Source organism: Capra hircus, unplaced genomic scaffold (assembly GCF_001704415.2).
Source record: "Capra hircus breed San Clemente unplaced genomic scaffold, ASM170441v1, whole genome shotgun sequence".
NCBI lineage: Eukaryota > Metazoa > Chordata > Mammalia > Artiodactyla > Bovidae > Capra > Capra hircus.
Window position 1 is genome coordinate 2,117 of NW_017202155.1, and position 15,997 is coordinate 18,113.

General features: G+C 42.7%; 1 protein-coding gene across 1 annotated transcript; it reads left to right on the forward strand.

Moving 5' to 3' along the window:
• Positions 1-540: 540 nt before the first annotated feature.
• LOC108635067 (phosphoinositide 3-kinase regulatory subunit 4-like) lies at positions 541-15,729 on the forward strand. The gene is made up of 5 exons (XM_018045367.1): positions 541-1,355; positions 10,434-10,635; positions 12,518-12,706; positions 13,435-13,645; positions 15,543-15,729. The coding sequence occupies exons 2-5, from the start codon at positions 10,624-10,626 to the stop codon at positions 15,548-15,550; spliced, it is 420 nt and encodes a 139-aa protein (XP_017900856.1). The 5' UTR covers positions 541-1,355; positions 10,434-10,623; the 3' UTR covers positions 15,551-15,729.
• The last annotated feature ends 268 nt before the right edge of the window (positions 15,730-15,997 follow it).

Below are 15,997 nucleotides of genomic sequence, written 5' to 3' on the forward strand. Positions count from 1 at the left end.
AAATGGATGTCTGTCCATTTTCAAGCAAAAATTATCATAAAATATAGTTTTTTACCCTCTCGTCAAAATCTACAGAGATTTTTCTGAGTTCTGCTGTTTCTCGTCGGGGTCTTCAAGTATCTTAAGTTTAACATAAAAGTAATTATCTTAAGGTATAGAATAAATTTGGAGCATTTTGGATGTGGAACTCCCTTGGAACTAGAACTGAATGTGATACTACCTATGGGGATGAAGACGAGCCTTGCTGAGAAAAATCAAGCAAACAGTCATTTGTTGGCATTTTGAACTGTTGAAAAAGAAAAATGTGTTTAATAACTTAGAAACACCTACTTACTTAAAAACCAGATGATAAACTGTGTGCCTCTCTCTGTTGTTCTGTCTTTATGTGTGGTTAGTCTGTTCTAGTGATTCTTAATGGGAATTGGGTTGGTGGTGGTGATAACTATAATTGATATTAATCAGTCTTCCCACTTTGAATTTGTGAAAACTGACCTTTCCCTCTTGTCGTCGTCGTTTCAGTGGCCAAGTCATGTCCTAGTCTTTGCGACCCCATGGACTGTGGCCCATCTTAACTCTTTAACAGTGGGCAGCATATGTTTTCTGCCTTTCAGTCTCAATTCATATTGCCTTGTGAATGAATTCATGAGTATTCGTCTTTGATACGATCAGATCTTTGCCTGTAAATGAGTGTCAGTCAGGTGAGATCATTCCCTTCATCCAAGCCGCGACTTGGAGGAGAAACGCCTTCGCCGTTCCTTGCCTGTGTGGTGGCTGTGCGTCCCTGGACCTCCGTCAGGTGGATGACATGGGGTCACAGTCTGCCGTGTGCTGCTGGGACTCGAGTCTCTGTCCTGTGGTTTTTAAGTCAGTCTCGTGAGTGAGGACGTGTCCCCCATCGTCAGCCCTGACTGAAAACATGACAATTTGAATCCCAAGGAAAGAGGGACCTGTTTTTGCCCCCTTAGGGTATTGTTCATAGTTATGGGCGGGAATAGTATGACATCAGAGTGTTCGCCTGGCTCAGTTTATGTCCCAGGACAGTCAGAGGCAACCTGATAGTAACATTTGGTATAATCCCTGTATCAGTAGTGTTGTAAGGGAAGCATTTGTTGATCTTAATAGTGGGAAACTCTTTATGAACATGGTATCTTGATAGTGTGGAACTCTTTATGAACGTGGTTGAATCCATGCCTTTTTTTTCCCTCTTAGCCCCCTTTCTGTGTCATCCCAACCTATAGATACGCTATGGTGCTGTGGGATTTATCACCGTGGTAGCTCACCAACTAAGCACAACTGATGTCTACTGCAAACTGCTGCCTTACCTTGACCCATATATTACTCAACCAATAATACAGGTATGCATGTTCCAGCTTGGAATCAATCCTCCCTTCCAACTGTGCCCCTTTAAGAAAGAGGTTTGGAGAGTCCTGTTTTTATTTAAACTTTTAAAGATTTAAATTGGACTACAGACTTCTCCCATTTCTTTCAAGGTAGTTAATGTTCATGAACAAACGCTCTGGAAGGTGAGAGGAGTCCAGGGAGCCGCTATGCTGTCCAGCATGTTGAGTGTAACACAGCGCTCAGTGGCTCACCCTTTCTCCTTTTGTGCAGTGTCTGAAGCATCTTCTGTTAAGGGAAGTGTAGCAGGAATATATATTGATGGACCTGCTTTTGTTGTAAGTGTATAGCTGATTTCAGCCCAAGTCCACATTGATAATAAATTGGAATCAGGCTTTTTCCAAAATTGGTTTTTAGAGCACTCACTGGTTCTGGTTTCTTTCGTTTTTTTCTCTTTTAATCTCCAGACAACTGACCCCTCTTGCTCCCCACCCTCCCCCACCCCTTCCCCAAGCCAGTGTAGCACCTGTTGATTAACTTTGGGTCTTTGGTTTGTACCAGGCAATTATTTATCCAGCTTGTCAGTGTAGATACCCTTCATTTTGCTGGACAGCAGCTATCAAAATATTGATAGATATTTTAAATTGAATGGACTTTTGAGAGGTGACTCTAGTTGCTAAAGCATCCTAAAATACTCATTTTGCCTTTGCAAGTTCCTATTCCTCCCTAGCTTTCTCCTACTTTTCTAAGCCCAGTGTGCTTTCCCTGTGGTTGGGGTAAATGACCTTGGATATCCTTTGCAAAAAAAGTGGCTGTGACTCCCTTCAGTCTTTCCTTTTCATAATAGATTAATCCAGTGTGGGGAATCATCAATTCTTTCTTTCCTAGAGTTTGTAAAGTAAAATTTTCATCCTGAGAACAATTTACCTATCTGTGAAAGATGGATAATATTGCTAAAAATATGACCTCCTTTTTTGAAGTTTGTTAAGGCTTTCTTAGAAGCCAGGTCTAGAGATTGCTTACTGCTTTGACTGCTAATTCTCTTTTGAGCCATAGAAGTTGGCTCTTTAGAAGCAGTGGGCAGCCCATTTCAGCACTCTTGCCTGGAAAATCCCATGGACAGAGGAGCCTGGTAAGCCACAGTCCGTGGGTCACAAAGAGTCGGACACGACTGAGCGACTTCACTTCACTCACTTCTTACTTTATCACTGGAGAAGGAAATGGCCATTCACTCCAGTATGCTTGACCTGGAGAATCCATGGACAGGGGAGCCTGGCGGGCCGTGGTCCATGGGGTCGCAGAGTCAGACACGACTGAAGGGACTGAACAAGCAAGCAAGTTTGGCTCTTAAACTATTAATGAAAGAAAGGAGTGTTTCTGGGATTGAAAAAATGGCATTCATTTGTAATAACTTTTAGTTGTGTTCACTGAAATAAACCTGATATTTACGTGGTTTGTTAGAAATCTGCACCATTCTCCTTGTTTCTCAGAAATTGTTATTCGTGTTACTCTTTGGCTTTTATCATTGTTGGATATTTTGAAAGGCCAGGTTTAGGAGTTGAGAGACTGCTTATCTATATGCTTTACAGTTCTTACTTTTCTGCGGTTTGGATTAGACAAAAGATAACCTTTGTAGGCTGGTTTCTATCAGCCAACTCACCAGGTAGTTAAATCTATCTAAAAATCCTCTTGTTACTGTTGAACGCCTTTTATTATAAATGCATTGACAAGGAGAATATTCTTGGGGATGAAAAAAGAAGAGATTTTAAGCACTCTATGGAGAGAGTAATGTTTTTTAGAAGTGGTTGAAGCTATTGGGAAAACCTGCTGACTGAGGTGGCCTTGTGGCTGTTAGAAAAAAAAATTACAGAACACAAATCAGTAAAGAAAACTCTTGGTTTAATTCAGCTCAAATTTAGAGTCTTCGCTGTATGCAAGCACTAAAATCTGGGACTCACAATGTGTCTTAGATCGAATAAACCCGCAGTTTACTGCTGTATCTTGGAAATCTGTGGGTTTGAACCCTTGGTAACAAATCGCATTAGAGTAGGAATCCTTGTTATTATGCTTGGCATTATTCACATCTAGACTCAGCATCCTGTTCTAGAGGGACGTGTGGATCCTAGGGAAGACGAAGTAGGAGTGTAACTGGTTAGAAAGAAAGGGTGCGGTTCCTGAAAAGATGTCCGTGGGCCTTAAAGTGAATGCTTGGGTCACCACGAATAAGTGACTTTTAAGTCTGTGGGCATGATGGTTAAGAGCATGAATATTGGTCACTGTCTGTCTAAGAGAAACGAAGAGGAGAAAACACCTGCTGTGGAGAGAGAATCGGTCCGCTTCGGGAGATAAATCCTTTCTCAGATTGATGCCTGTCACTGACTGTCTGGTGCTGTCTGATGCCCACATGTTGGTTTGGGTGATTGAACGCTGCAATAGGCTTCTGTGGGATGCTGGTTAATAACCACCTTGGTTCTTTGAGGTCTGAGTTTATCTGGAGACTTAAGGTGCCTCTGAAAGTCCCTTGCAAACCAGTGTTTCTGTTTCCTGTGTTTCAGAGGACTTCAATTTGATATGACTTGAATTGCCAGAGAGCTTGTTTCTTGGAGTTTTCTTTTAACCTTGGCTTGTACGTTAGATGTATTTTCCAGTTTATGGAAAATTGGTATGGAATCACATTTTCTAGTTCTTTCTTCTGAGCAAGTAATTCTTATCCTATCAAAAAGATTTCCTCATGCAATAAAAAGCACCCCAGTTTAGATGTTTCTTGGAGCGTGAATAGTGTGATTCTTTTGTATCCCTCTCTTCCATGCAAATCCTGTATATTAAGCTGAAATCTTCTATGCGGAAGTCTTCTCTTCCGTGTAAGTCGTTAGTCATTTTGTGGAGCCGCCTTAGCTCCTGATTGTTGCTTGTCCCCGTGCAGTGGTGTCAGTTTCCCGCTGCCCGGGGCAAAGGGAGGGCCGAGGGGAGGGGCGGCATCCATAGCCCTTCTGCGTCCTGCTGCTCCTCTTCCCAGCCCCGGTGCCCTGCGGGCTCCCCGGCACCAGCCTGCAACCCCTGGGTCCCAATGGAAGCACTGCACTCTCCCTGACTTGTGCTCCTGATGCCTCAGTGCTTGAGGTCCTCACTCATCTCCTTTCTGTGAGTGGAAACGGGGAACACGGAATCCCCTGTTGTATGCCGTTTCTGTGAATAATCTTAGGGACTAGTCACAGATGGTCTCAGGAGACTCCTCAGGGGCAGGGATGCTCTGCTTCAAGGCTAGGTGCTGCTGCCGGAAGGACGGCAGGCCTAGAGTCTCCGAGGCCCTGAGCTGCACAGCACGGCACCGGCTTCCCCGGCTTGAGAACACACAGTGAGTCTATTTTTCTGTGTTGTGTGCCTGTCCTTGAAATAGGTTTGATGAGTAGATATTGGCATCCATTTTTGTTAGATAAGGAAACTGAGGCTCAGTGAGGGTAGTTAAGCTCCTATGCATGCATAGTTAGTGAATTACATTTCAAAGCTAATGTCGGAACCTAAACCTGTCTTCACTCTACATGCCTCCCCCAACCCCTGCCCCACCACTGCAAAGTGCCATCTTGCCTGTCAGAGTGCCCAGAGGCTAAGGAACTAAAAGCTGAGAGGCTTGCTGGGTTTTATGTGGACTTAGGAAGAGGCCCCTGGGCAGCTCATCTCTTCCAGCCCTTTGCGAGTCTGTCTTTTTGGTCCCTGTGCTTCTGAGTTTGTTGGGATTCCTGGAAGAGGCCTGAAGCCAGAGGAGGCTTTGGAGGTGGGAACTGAGTCCTTGTCCTAAATGTCAGGAATACAGAGGGGAGAAATTAGCCTCTGCAGAATTTACCCTCCTGCAGAATTCTTTTTTTTTTTTTTTTTTTGGCTTGGGGTTCTTCAGGGCTCTTTTCTGTAGGACCACTTGGGGACACTTGAGATACGGTGTGACTAACAGAGGCCTCTCCAGAGCAGCCTAGCATTGCTTCCCTGATATATTCAGAGTACCAGATAATAGACTTAAAGTACACTTCTGGAAACATTACCTCTGTGGGAGTGGAAATCTGCCTGTCCTCCAGATTTACAGTAGGATTTCCCATCTGGAGGTAACACGTCAGGATTATTTTAGATTGATCTCATCAATAAGAGCTCCCTGTTTTTTTTTTTCATATTCATTTAATCAGATGCTAGAACAGATACTTTAATTAACATTTTAAACTTGTACATCTTTTTAACTAAAAACATTTTGACTTGCTGGTATCGATGCATGGTGTAAAATTGAAAAGGTATATAAGAAGATATACAATAAAATGTAAGTTTTCGTCTAATCTCTGACTCCTGGCCATCCATTTTTCTTTCTCTCTTGATTGTGAATTTTATACTTTTGGGTGCTAAATCGCTTTACACTACACAGTTGGCCCTCTGTATCCACACATTCCACATCCATGAATTTCAACCACCCGTGGGTCAAAAATATTAAAAAAAAAAAAAAAATTCCGGAAAGTTCCGAAGAGCAAAACTTGAATTTGCCTCATACTGGTAACTATTTGCATATTATTTACATTGTATTTACAACTTTTTAAAAATAATATTGACATTGTTTTAGATATGATAAGTAATCTAGAGGTAATTTAAAGTATATAGGAAGGCGTTTGTCAGTTCCTTGCAAATACTGTGCTGCCATTTTATTGAGGGGATCAAGCATCTGGATTTTGTTGGGGTCCTGAGGATGACTGTATAGTGTTGGATTTGTTTCTACAGTGAAAGTTATTTGGAGTTGGTTTGATGATGTTACGCCTTGGTTTTGAGCTTTGTTAGGAGAGATCCAGATCAGCCTGTGGTCAGTGGCCAGCTTAGCTCGATTCCTAGGGACTCGTGAGGACGTGATGCTCTGTGCGGTAAGAGGTCTCCCACTTCCGGCTGGTAGGAGCAGAGTGAGTGATCCCCGGCCTTGTCAGCTCTGGGGTTGTTTGGCTTGCTGCTTTCTGTTGCCTTTTCCTGGTCCCAGGTGCGGGTGCTCATACACATGTAGCTCAGCGCTCGGTGGGAGACTGGCGGCACCCTGACCACAGCTCTGGCTTGGCAGGGGTTCTCTCTTCTTCAAGGCTCTGCCCCATGCTTGGCCATTTGGCTTCCTGGAACTCTGATTTGTCTCTTGAACCATGGCTCTGATGAACTCCCGAGTCCCCCCCACCATCACCCTCCTCATGCCATGGTCTGGAAACTCTCCAAAGAGTAAGCTGGGACAGTCATCGGACTCACCTTTATCTGGGGAATCAGAGCCCTGTGCTTCGTGCTTTCCAGTGTCTGAAAAGTGTCATCTCATATTTTTTGTCTGGTTTCAGAGTTGTTTTAAATGGGAGGGTAAATCTTGTCCCTGTTATACATCATGGCTGGAAGCAGAAGTCTGACGGATATTAAGGGACTACACTTTTGCTGTAAACGATAGAGTGTGAAAGACGAGATCTCTTCAAGAAAATTAGAGATACCAAGGGAACCGTTCATGCAAAGATGGGCTCAATAAAGGACAGAAACAGTGTGGATCTAACAGAAGCAGATGATATTAAGAAGAGGTGGTAAGAATATACAGAAGAATAATACAAAAAAGATCTTCAGACCCAGATAGTCACGATGGTGAGATCACTAACCTGCAGCCATATGTCCTGAAGTGCAATGTTAAGTGGGCCTTAGGATGCATCACTACGAACAAATGCACTCAATATGCCAGCAGATTTGGAAAACTCAGCAGGGGCCTCAGGACTAAAAAAGGGTCAGTTTTTTTTCCAGTCCCAAAGAAAGGCATTGCCAAAGAATGCTCAAATTACTGCACAATTGCACTCAGCTCACACACTAGCAAAGAAATGCTCAAAATTATCCAAGTCAGGCTTCAGTAGTACGTGAACCGTGAACCTACAGATGTTCAAGTTGGATTTAGAAAAGGCAGAAGAACCAGAGATCGTTACCAACCTCCAATGGGTCATCGAAAAAGCAAGAGAATTCCAGAAAAACATCTGCTTCATTGATGATGCCAAAGGCTTTGACTGTGTGGATCACAATAAACTGTGGAAAATTCTGAAAGAGATGGGATTATCAGACCACCTTCCATGCCTCCTGAGAAATCTGTATGCAGGTCAGGAAGCAACAGTTAGAACTGGACATGGAACAAAAGACTGGTTCCAAATGGGGAAAGAAGTATGTCAAGGCTGTATATTGTCATCCTACGTATTTAACTTCTATGCAGAGTACATCATGAGAAATGCTAGGCTGGATGAAGCACAAGCTAGATCAAGATTGCCAGGAGGAATATCAGTAGCCTCCGATATGCAGATGGTACCACCCTTATGGCAGAAAGTGAAGAAGAACTAATGAGCCTCTTGATGAAAATGAAAGAGGAGAGTGAAGAAGCTGACTTAAAGCTTATCATTCAGAAAACTAAGATCATGGCATCCAGTCCCATCACTTCATGGCAAATAGAGGGGAAGCAATGGAAACAGTGAGAGACTTTATTTTCTTGGGCTCCAGAATCACTGCAGATGGTGACTGCAGCCATGAAATTAAAGGACGCTTGCTCCTTGGAAGAAAAGCTACGACCAACCTAGACAGCCTGTTAAAAAGCAGAGACATTACTTTGCCAACAAAAGTCCATCTTGTCAAAGTTGTGGGTTTCCAGTAGTTATGTATTGATGTGAGAGTTGGGACTATAAAGAAAGCTGAGCGCTGAAGAATTGATGCTTTTGAACTGTGGTGTTGGAGAAGACTCTTGAGAGTCCCTTGGACTGCAAGGAGATCCAACTAGCCCATCTTAAAGGAAATCAGTACTGAATATTCATTGGAAGGACTGATGCTGAGGCTGAAACTCCAATACTTTGGCTACCTGATGTGAAGAACTGACTCATTGGAAAAGACCGCGATGCTGGGAAAGATGTAAGGCGAGAGACGGGGGACGACAGAGGATGAGATGGTTGGATGGCATCACCGATGCGATGGACATGAGTTTGAGCAGGCTTCGGGGAGTTGGTGATGAACAGGGAAGCCTGGTGTTCATGGGTTCTCAGAGAGTCGGACATGACTGAGCACCTGAACTGAGCTGATAGTCCTTGTCAGGTTTTTTCTTTGTGTTTTGATGATGCATTCCTAACATTTTTAATTGAGATATAATTCATAGACATTTAGTGTTTAAAAGCATACACTTCAGTGGTTTTTAGTGTATTCACAAAGTTGTGAAACCATCACCACTGTCTAATTCTATAACATTTTCTATAATATGTGAAGTTGCCGAGTCGTGTCTGACTCTTTGGGGAAACACTCAGACAGTATGTAGTCTGCCAATCTGCCCCGTCCCTGGGAGTCTCCAGGCAAGAATACTGGAGTGGGTAGCCATTCCCTTCTCCAGGGGATCTTCCTGACCCAGGGGGTCTCCTGCATTGCAGGCTGACTCTACCATCTGAGCTGCCAGGGAAGCCCCCCGGGACATTTCCGTCAGCCTGCAGGGGGCACCCTTGTGTGTCAGCAGCGGCTCCCTCTCTGGGTCGGCTCGGTGTTTCTGGGAGTGTGCCTGTCTTGGGTGTTCCGTGTAAATGGGGTCACACAGGACGTAACTTTTGTGACTGGCTGCTTTTGCTGAGCAGAATCTGTCTAGAGCTCCATGGTCGGGGAGTCTCTCCACTCAGCCTTCTTTCTGGCCTTCCCTTGTGTGGACTGAAGCAGAGCTGTCCTTTCCTGTGAGCTGAAACGTAGGCTAGAAAGAGTAGAACTGTTAGCTGTGTCATTGTCTAAGCAGATGTTAGGAGAAATGTCAATAAAATGAATTTCAGGTTAATATTGGAAAAAATTTGTCAAGGATGTTGTACAAGTAGTATACTTTCATGTTATTTTATTTCACTATTTCTTAGCTTTTTGACTTTCTCCGAGTTGATTTTCCTCTTGTGCCAGTGGATTGTGACTATTACTTTAAGCTCCAGTTTTAGAGGGATTTTAGATTGAGGCCTTAGGGAATTGCCATTTGATTACTTTTTTCATTTGCATAATCAAAACATTCTACAGGAGTTTGTGGAGTTTGGAAAGTCAAGAAAATGCAGAACTGCTCCAAGTACCAGAATGTTTACTTTGCACATCGAATTCATTATTTAAATGAGTATTCATTGGACTTCCCTGGTGGCTCAGCCGGTAAAGCCTCTGTCTACAATGCGGGAGACCCGGGTTCGAGCCCTGGGTTGGGAAGATTCCCTGGAGAAGGAAATGGCAATCCACTCCAGTACTATTGCCTGGAAAATCCCATAGACAGAGGAGCCTGGCAGGCTGCAGTCTATGGGGTTGCAAAGAGTCGGACACGACTGAGCGACTTCCCTTCACTTGACTTGAAGTGGTTTGTCTTATGTGGATTAACTCACTGAAATTTTATAATAGTCTTATAAGATGGGTGCTGGTAATTATCCTCATAGGTAAATAGAGGTCCAGAGACAGTGGGTGGCTTGCTCACGGCCATACAGATTGTAAGTAGTGCGGCTGGAATTTGAACCGAAGCGGCCTGACTCTAGTCTTCCTGTTACCTGAAGAATGCAAGTGTGTTGCTTCCATTTGCCTGTCAGTCCATGAGGCGTGTGTTCAGAATGCTCAGAGTGCTTCATGTGTCACAGAGTGCCTTCCCAGCAGGGTCCCACCACATGTTCCAGCACATCTAGGGACAAAGTCCCAGTACACGCGCTTTCTTCGGCTTCATACTGTACTTGCAGAATTTTTGTTTAGATTTGTTTGATAAAGGTTTGTTTATTCAAAGTTATAGATTAAAGATCTACCGGGCACTGTATGAAGTTCTTTGGAGATTTCAAAGGCGAATTATATTTGAATGTTGCCTTTTAGAAAGAATGTGAAGATATAAATCATGATACAAAGTAGAAAATGCCCAATAGAAGGCGAGTGTCCTCGGAGATCAGAGTAATGTTGTTCTGTATTGATCATTTCTTTTTCTCTTGCCTTTGCTTGCTTCATTTTACTGTTCTGACTCTTAAATTTTAAAATGAGTGGTTTGACCCTTCAGTTGTTAGTCATTTTGAGGCCTCTTATGACTTGCAAAATAATGTAGGACATATGGTTTTATTTGTTTTTAGGGAATGACAGAGGAAGAGGAAGAGAAGCTTTTGGCTCTGAAAGACTTCATGATGAAATCGAACAAAGCAAAGGCCAATATAGTGGATCAGAGTCATCTCCATGACAGTAGTCAGAAAGGTGTAATTGATTTGGCAGCCTTAGGTATAACTGGGAGACAAGTTGACCTTGTTAAAACCAAACAGGAACCAGATGACAAGCGAGGTTAGTACATTTCTGTGTGTGCGTGTTAGCTTGTTATTATTAGTTGTTGCATAAGTTTTTAGTAGTGGAACTAAGAAGTCACATTTCTCACATGTAGAACTTTCAAATACAGTGAGTGGATGACTCCATTTATATTTAATAGCATGAAGGCTAAGGAGAGGAAAGGTGGAGAAGCGGACGTACAGTTGAGAAATTAAGTAACTTTGCAAATTCCTGGATTTGTACGTGTGAAGTCAGAATTCAGTCCAAAGTCTGACTCCAAAGCCTGGCTGCCTCTGTGGAAGTATATGATTGAAGGCAACATTCTATTTTTTAATCCTTTAAGCACCAACCCAAGGTCAATATGTAGAATGAGGGTGAAGTTTCCTAGCTTGTTACTAGTGGGTAATGGCCAGTGAATTGACTAGTCCTGCAAAGGAGAGATGCATTCATGATTTGAAAGTGAAAGTGTTAGTCGTACCGTGTGCCTGACTCTGTGATCCCATGGACTGTATGTAGCCCACCAGGCTCCTCTGTACATGGAATTTTCATGATTTTCAGTCTTGAGATTTAAACCTGTTGGCTCTTGTGCCATTGACATTGATTGTGTAAGGGTTTTAAAATCTCATGCATTCTTCCCTTGCACCTTTTGTGGAGATATGCTCACTTCCAAGTACATGCCTTTTAAAATCCTTATATTCCAGCATCGGGCTTTCTCTGTGGTTGGGTGGTATAGAATCCACCTGCTATGCGGAAACACAGGTTTGATCCCTGGGTTGGGAAGATCCCCTGGAGAAGGAAATGGCAACCCACTTCAGTGTTCTTGCCTGAAAAATCCCATGGACAGAGGAGCCTGGTGAGCTACAGTCCATGTGGCTGCAAAGAGTCAGACACGATTTAGCAACCTAACAACAGCATTCTAGTATCAGATTTTGAGGGCAGCTGATGAATTACTTTCAAAAAAAGAAAAGACTTCTAACTGTTGAACTTGGAATAAACTATTTGCAACTTAACTGTTAACGGTTTACATTTTTCCACAGGTGAGAGATGAGGTTGGTTTCTGTTTCACTGGCTATTCACCTTTTGCTATGCAGCCTGGTTCCTAACCGGCCACGACTTGGGGGTGGGACCCCTGATTTATAGCCATAAAATGTAAAGCATTTATATAGTTGATAAGGAAAACCACAAGCTCCCGAGAGAAAAATAGTGAAGGATTTGAACATACAAGTGATAGAATAGAAATTCACATTTAAAAGGTAAACAATGAAATGAATGCAAATAGAAACGAGATGCCATTCTCTGCCTTTGTGACTAGTGAAGACTGATGATGCTTGTGTCAGCAAGTGGCAGGGAATGGGCATTTTCACTAAATTCACTGTTTTTGAGCTTATAAATGGAACATATTATTAATATGATTTTTTTTTTTTACTATTTGACTTATGTTTTCAGTTCTGGAAATTCCTCATAGAAACGCTGACAGACCTGTGAAGGAATATGCATAAGAATGCAGATGACCTTTCATTTCTTTTTTTCACCCCATGTAACTGACTCTGGATATAGAGAGGTCATATTTATCAGTGTAGTCAGGACATTTGAAAAAGTTATATTTTTTGTTGGTTCTTCAGATAAGGTGGTTCCTTGAAATTGAGCCAGCCTTGGACAACTAGGCAGCAGTTAGGTCTAATTACTAACACTACTGAAAGTGCATCTGTCCATCTGCCCTAGAGATGAAATGAGAACTAACATGTTTCTCTGTGAATATAAATAAATCGGCCCTCATGAAGAACAAACAGCTCATGAGTCCGTGCTATCCCCCTTCCTCTGCCCCATGCACGAAGAGAGTAATACAAGCACGGATTTGTCATAGAGGCTTCCTTCAGATTATTCTGATCTTTTTTCATAGCTAGAAAACATGGGAAACAAGACTCAAATGTCAGTGAAGAGTGGAAAAGCATGTTTGGCTCTCTGGAGCCACCGAGCATGCAGCAGGCCCTGGCCTAAAGGGAGTGATCAGGAGGTGATGCCGGCTGGGAAGCCGCCTCGTTCCGAGTCCTCCGCTGCTATCTGCGTCCCTTTGTCGACTTCTCCGCAGGTATTGTCATCCGGCAGTAGCGCGCGTTTTGTCTGTGGATCTCATTCTACTGTTTTGGATGTTTAGAGGCTGTGTACTGTACCGGAAAAATCAGTACAGTGACTTGTCTTTTAGGAAGGACGTTTTTCTTTGCACGAGAGGTTTATCTTCATAGTCAAAGGGAAGTCTAGTATTGAAAGCACCAAATAAGGTGATCTGAAAACTGGGGTGAAGACGTCATTATGAACTAGGATTCTACTCCTAGGCTGCAGTGAACCTTTAAAATCTTTTATTCTTCATTTAATATAGCATAGTTATATCTGTAAGATAGCAAAAATACTTCTGGGAAGAAAAGTCCCAAGGTTTACTCTGTGTGAGAAATGTCATGATTTAGATATATTTGAAGTAAATTTTTTAATTTGCGTTAATTCTTCCCTAGGCAATTCTATTTTAATTGAATCAACTGATAAATTAAAATTCACTTTCTTTGTCTCAGTTAAATGAGTATTTTTGTTTAATGTTATTGCTACACTGAGAATGTTTTTAAAATATGGAGATTTGGAATTAGTGGTTAAACTTTATTTTAATTAGATTTTCACTGAGAAAATATGTCCCTGTATTTAGATGGATTTAAAAATTGGTACATTAATAAGGACAAAAGTCTGGTGTAATAGAGAGAACGTGGGTAGATTTTAATCATCAAACAGACTTTACTTATGACACAGATACTTACTCTTTTGGTTTTGCAGGTTCCAGAAGTGACAAATGTCCAAAATAGAAAACCAACAGTACAGGTTTTCAGTAGCACAATTTTACCGTCCACTTCCCAGATCCGGATCACAACGTGTAAAGCTGAGCTTCAGCGGCTCATACAGCAGAAACGGGAGCAGTGCAGTGCCGAGAGGATAGCTAAGCAGATGATGGGAAACGCCGAGTGGGAGAGTAAACCCCCACCACCTGGTGCGTGTGCTGTTGAGGGGCCGGTGGTATTCCAGCCCGGGTGCCTGGGCCTGGAATCCAGTGGAAGAAACTGGTGACAGTTACTGGCAGAGGAAGTGATCCCCAAGCTGTCACTTTGAAAGCCCACGATCCCTAATGTTCTTCCCAGGTGGTCCAGGGGCTGAGGCTCCACGCTCCCAGTGCAGGGGAGCCAGGTTTGCTTCCTGGTCCTGGAACTAGATCCTGCATACTGCACCTGAGACCCGGTGCAACCTAAGTATACATGTATATACAAAAGAAAGCCCACAGGAAGAGCCGAGAAGTGAGAAATCCCAGCTCGGTGCCTGTGGAGTTCGGGTCTTCTCGGCTCTGGCAGTGCCTGTAGGCCTGTCATCTGCTGTTCTCACTTGCCGGTGGCCCACGTTCCCCATTGGTAGTGCTGGGTTTTACCTGCTTAGTGCCTGCTTAGTGTCATGCCACTCTTCCCACTAAATGTCAGACTTCCTTGAGTAAACTCTGGCATTCAACTTCTGAGGGGTTTAATAGCTATGAATTTCTTTAAAAAATAGGTAGAAACATTTGGAAAATAATGAGTGCTTTAAAAATAAACCAAAATCACCTATAACCAACCATCACTCAGCAATCATCAACATTAAGATTTTTGGAAAAAACACTTCTGCATTCTGATAAAATTTGGAGAAACTTAAGAGAGATTTCAGATGGAAATTGTGGCTCAGTTGTGTTAACAGACATGCCCAGTGTTATGTGATGGAGCTCATCTCTGACATTGGATTGGCAGATTTTTAAAAACATTTTTAATGAGTTTCTGTATAGATTTTAATAATAAAAATGTATCTTGAAAACTGAGATGAAATATATGCTTATGGGTTAGTCAGTACAGTCGCTCAGTCGTGTCTGACTGTGACGCCATGGGCCACAGCACGCCAGGCCTCCCTGTCCATCACCTACTCCCAGAGCTTGCTCAAACTCTTGTCCATTGAGTTGGTGATGCCATCCAACCATCTCATCCTCTGTCATCCCCTTTTCCTCCTGCCTTCAATCTTTCCCAGCATCAGGGTCTTTTCAGATGAGTGAGTTCTTTGCATCAGGTGGCCAAAGTATTGGGTAGAGATTGAAAAACCACATGAGTTCCCACAGACTTCCATTGTGAGTGTAGGAAAAATGCCAGTAGAGACCAATGATTTAAAGACTTCAGAAATCTTAATAAGTGGTCTTTTGAGTCACATAATTTTTTTTTTTCTTTTAAGAAAAATACCCTGGAATGTTTGTTTCTAAAATACAGTTCAATACGGTTTATCAGTCCGGCTTTAAAAACAAAAACTGTCGATCACACACTGTCTATTTGACTATAGAATCTGTCTTTATAAGTGGCATTTTATACTTAAGTGAAGCTATACGTTTTATTCTGTAATCCCAGGAAAGGTATCAGATTTTGTGGTTCATGAAATGTGCCATGACTGTTGGACTTTTGATGTTTTTTCTTTCCACACTTGAGTGGTTTTGTGAAATAGATTTTCTCTTGGGGGAAATGTTCAACCTAGCCTGCTCTATTATCTAGACTTCATGGCAGAGTGTTTTTGAGTATTCTCAAATCCAGCATATCCTCCCTGGAAATCACACTCAGCTGTTCTTTCCACACATGTGAGCTAGAGATGCAGGGGGAATGGTATTTTTCTGCTGACTGTGCCAGGTTCGGCAATGGTCTTGGTTTCCGCTTTGTTTCTTGGTAAAAGAAATGAGTTGATTTTAAGATGACGTTGTTACTCAGCAGGCATAGATCCTTCAGTATAGCTTTTTCTAAAAAATTATTTATTTTTAACTGGAGGATGATTGCTTTACATTACTATATTGACTTCTGGTTGCAAAAAGATATGACACTGAAATATGAACTCTCCAGGTTGGTAGGTGCCCATTATGCTACTGGGGAAGAGCAGAGAAATAACTCCAGAAGGAATTAAGAGGCTACGCCAAAGCGGAAACAACTCCAAGTTGTGGATATGACTGGTGGTGAAACTAAAGTCCGGTGCTGTAAAGAACAACATTGCATAGGAAGCTGGAATGTTAGGTCCGTGAATCAGGGTAAATTGGAAGTGGTCAAACAGGAGATGGCACGAGTGAACATTGATATTCTAGGAATCAGTGAACTAAGATGGACTGGAATGGGTGAATTTAACTCAGATGACCATCATCTCCGGTGCTGTGCCTGCGGACATGCCCTGTGGAACACTCCAGGTCCTGAATCTAGAAGTGCAGCCCCCTCTGTAGGAGTTCCAGACAGGACGCAGACACCAGGGGGCACCATCACGCACTCCCACTTCTGTATCCACTCACAGCCAGCGGGAGGTCGAGAGG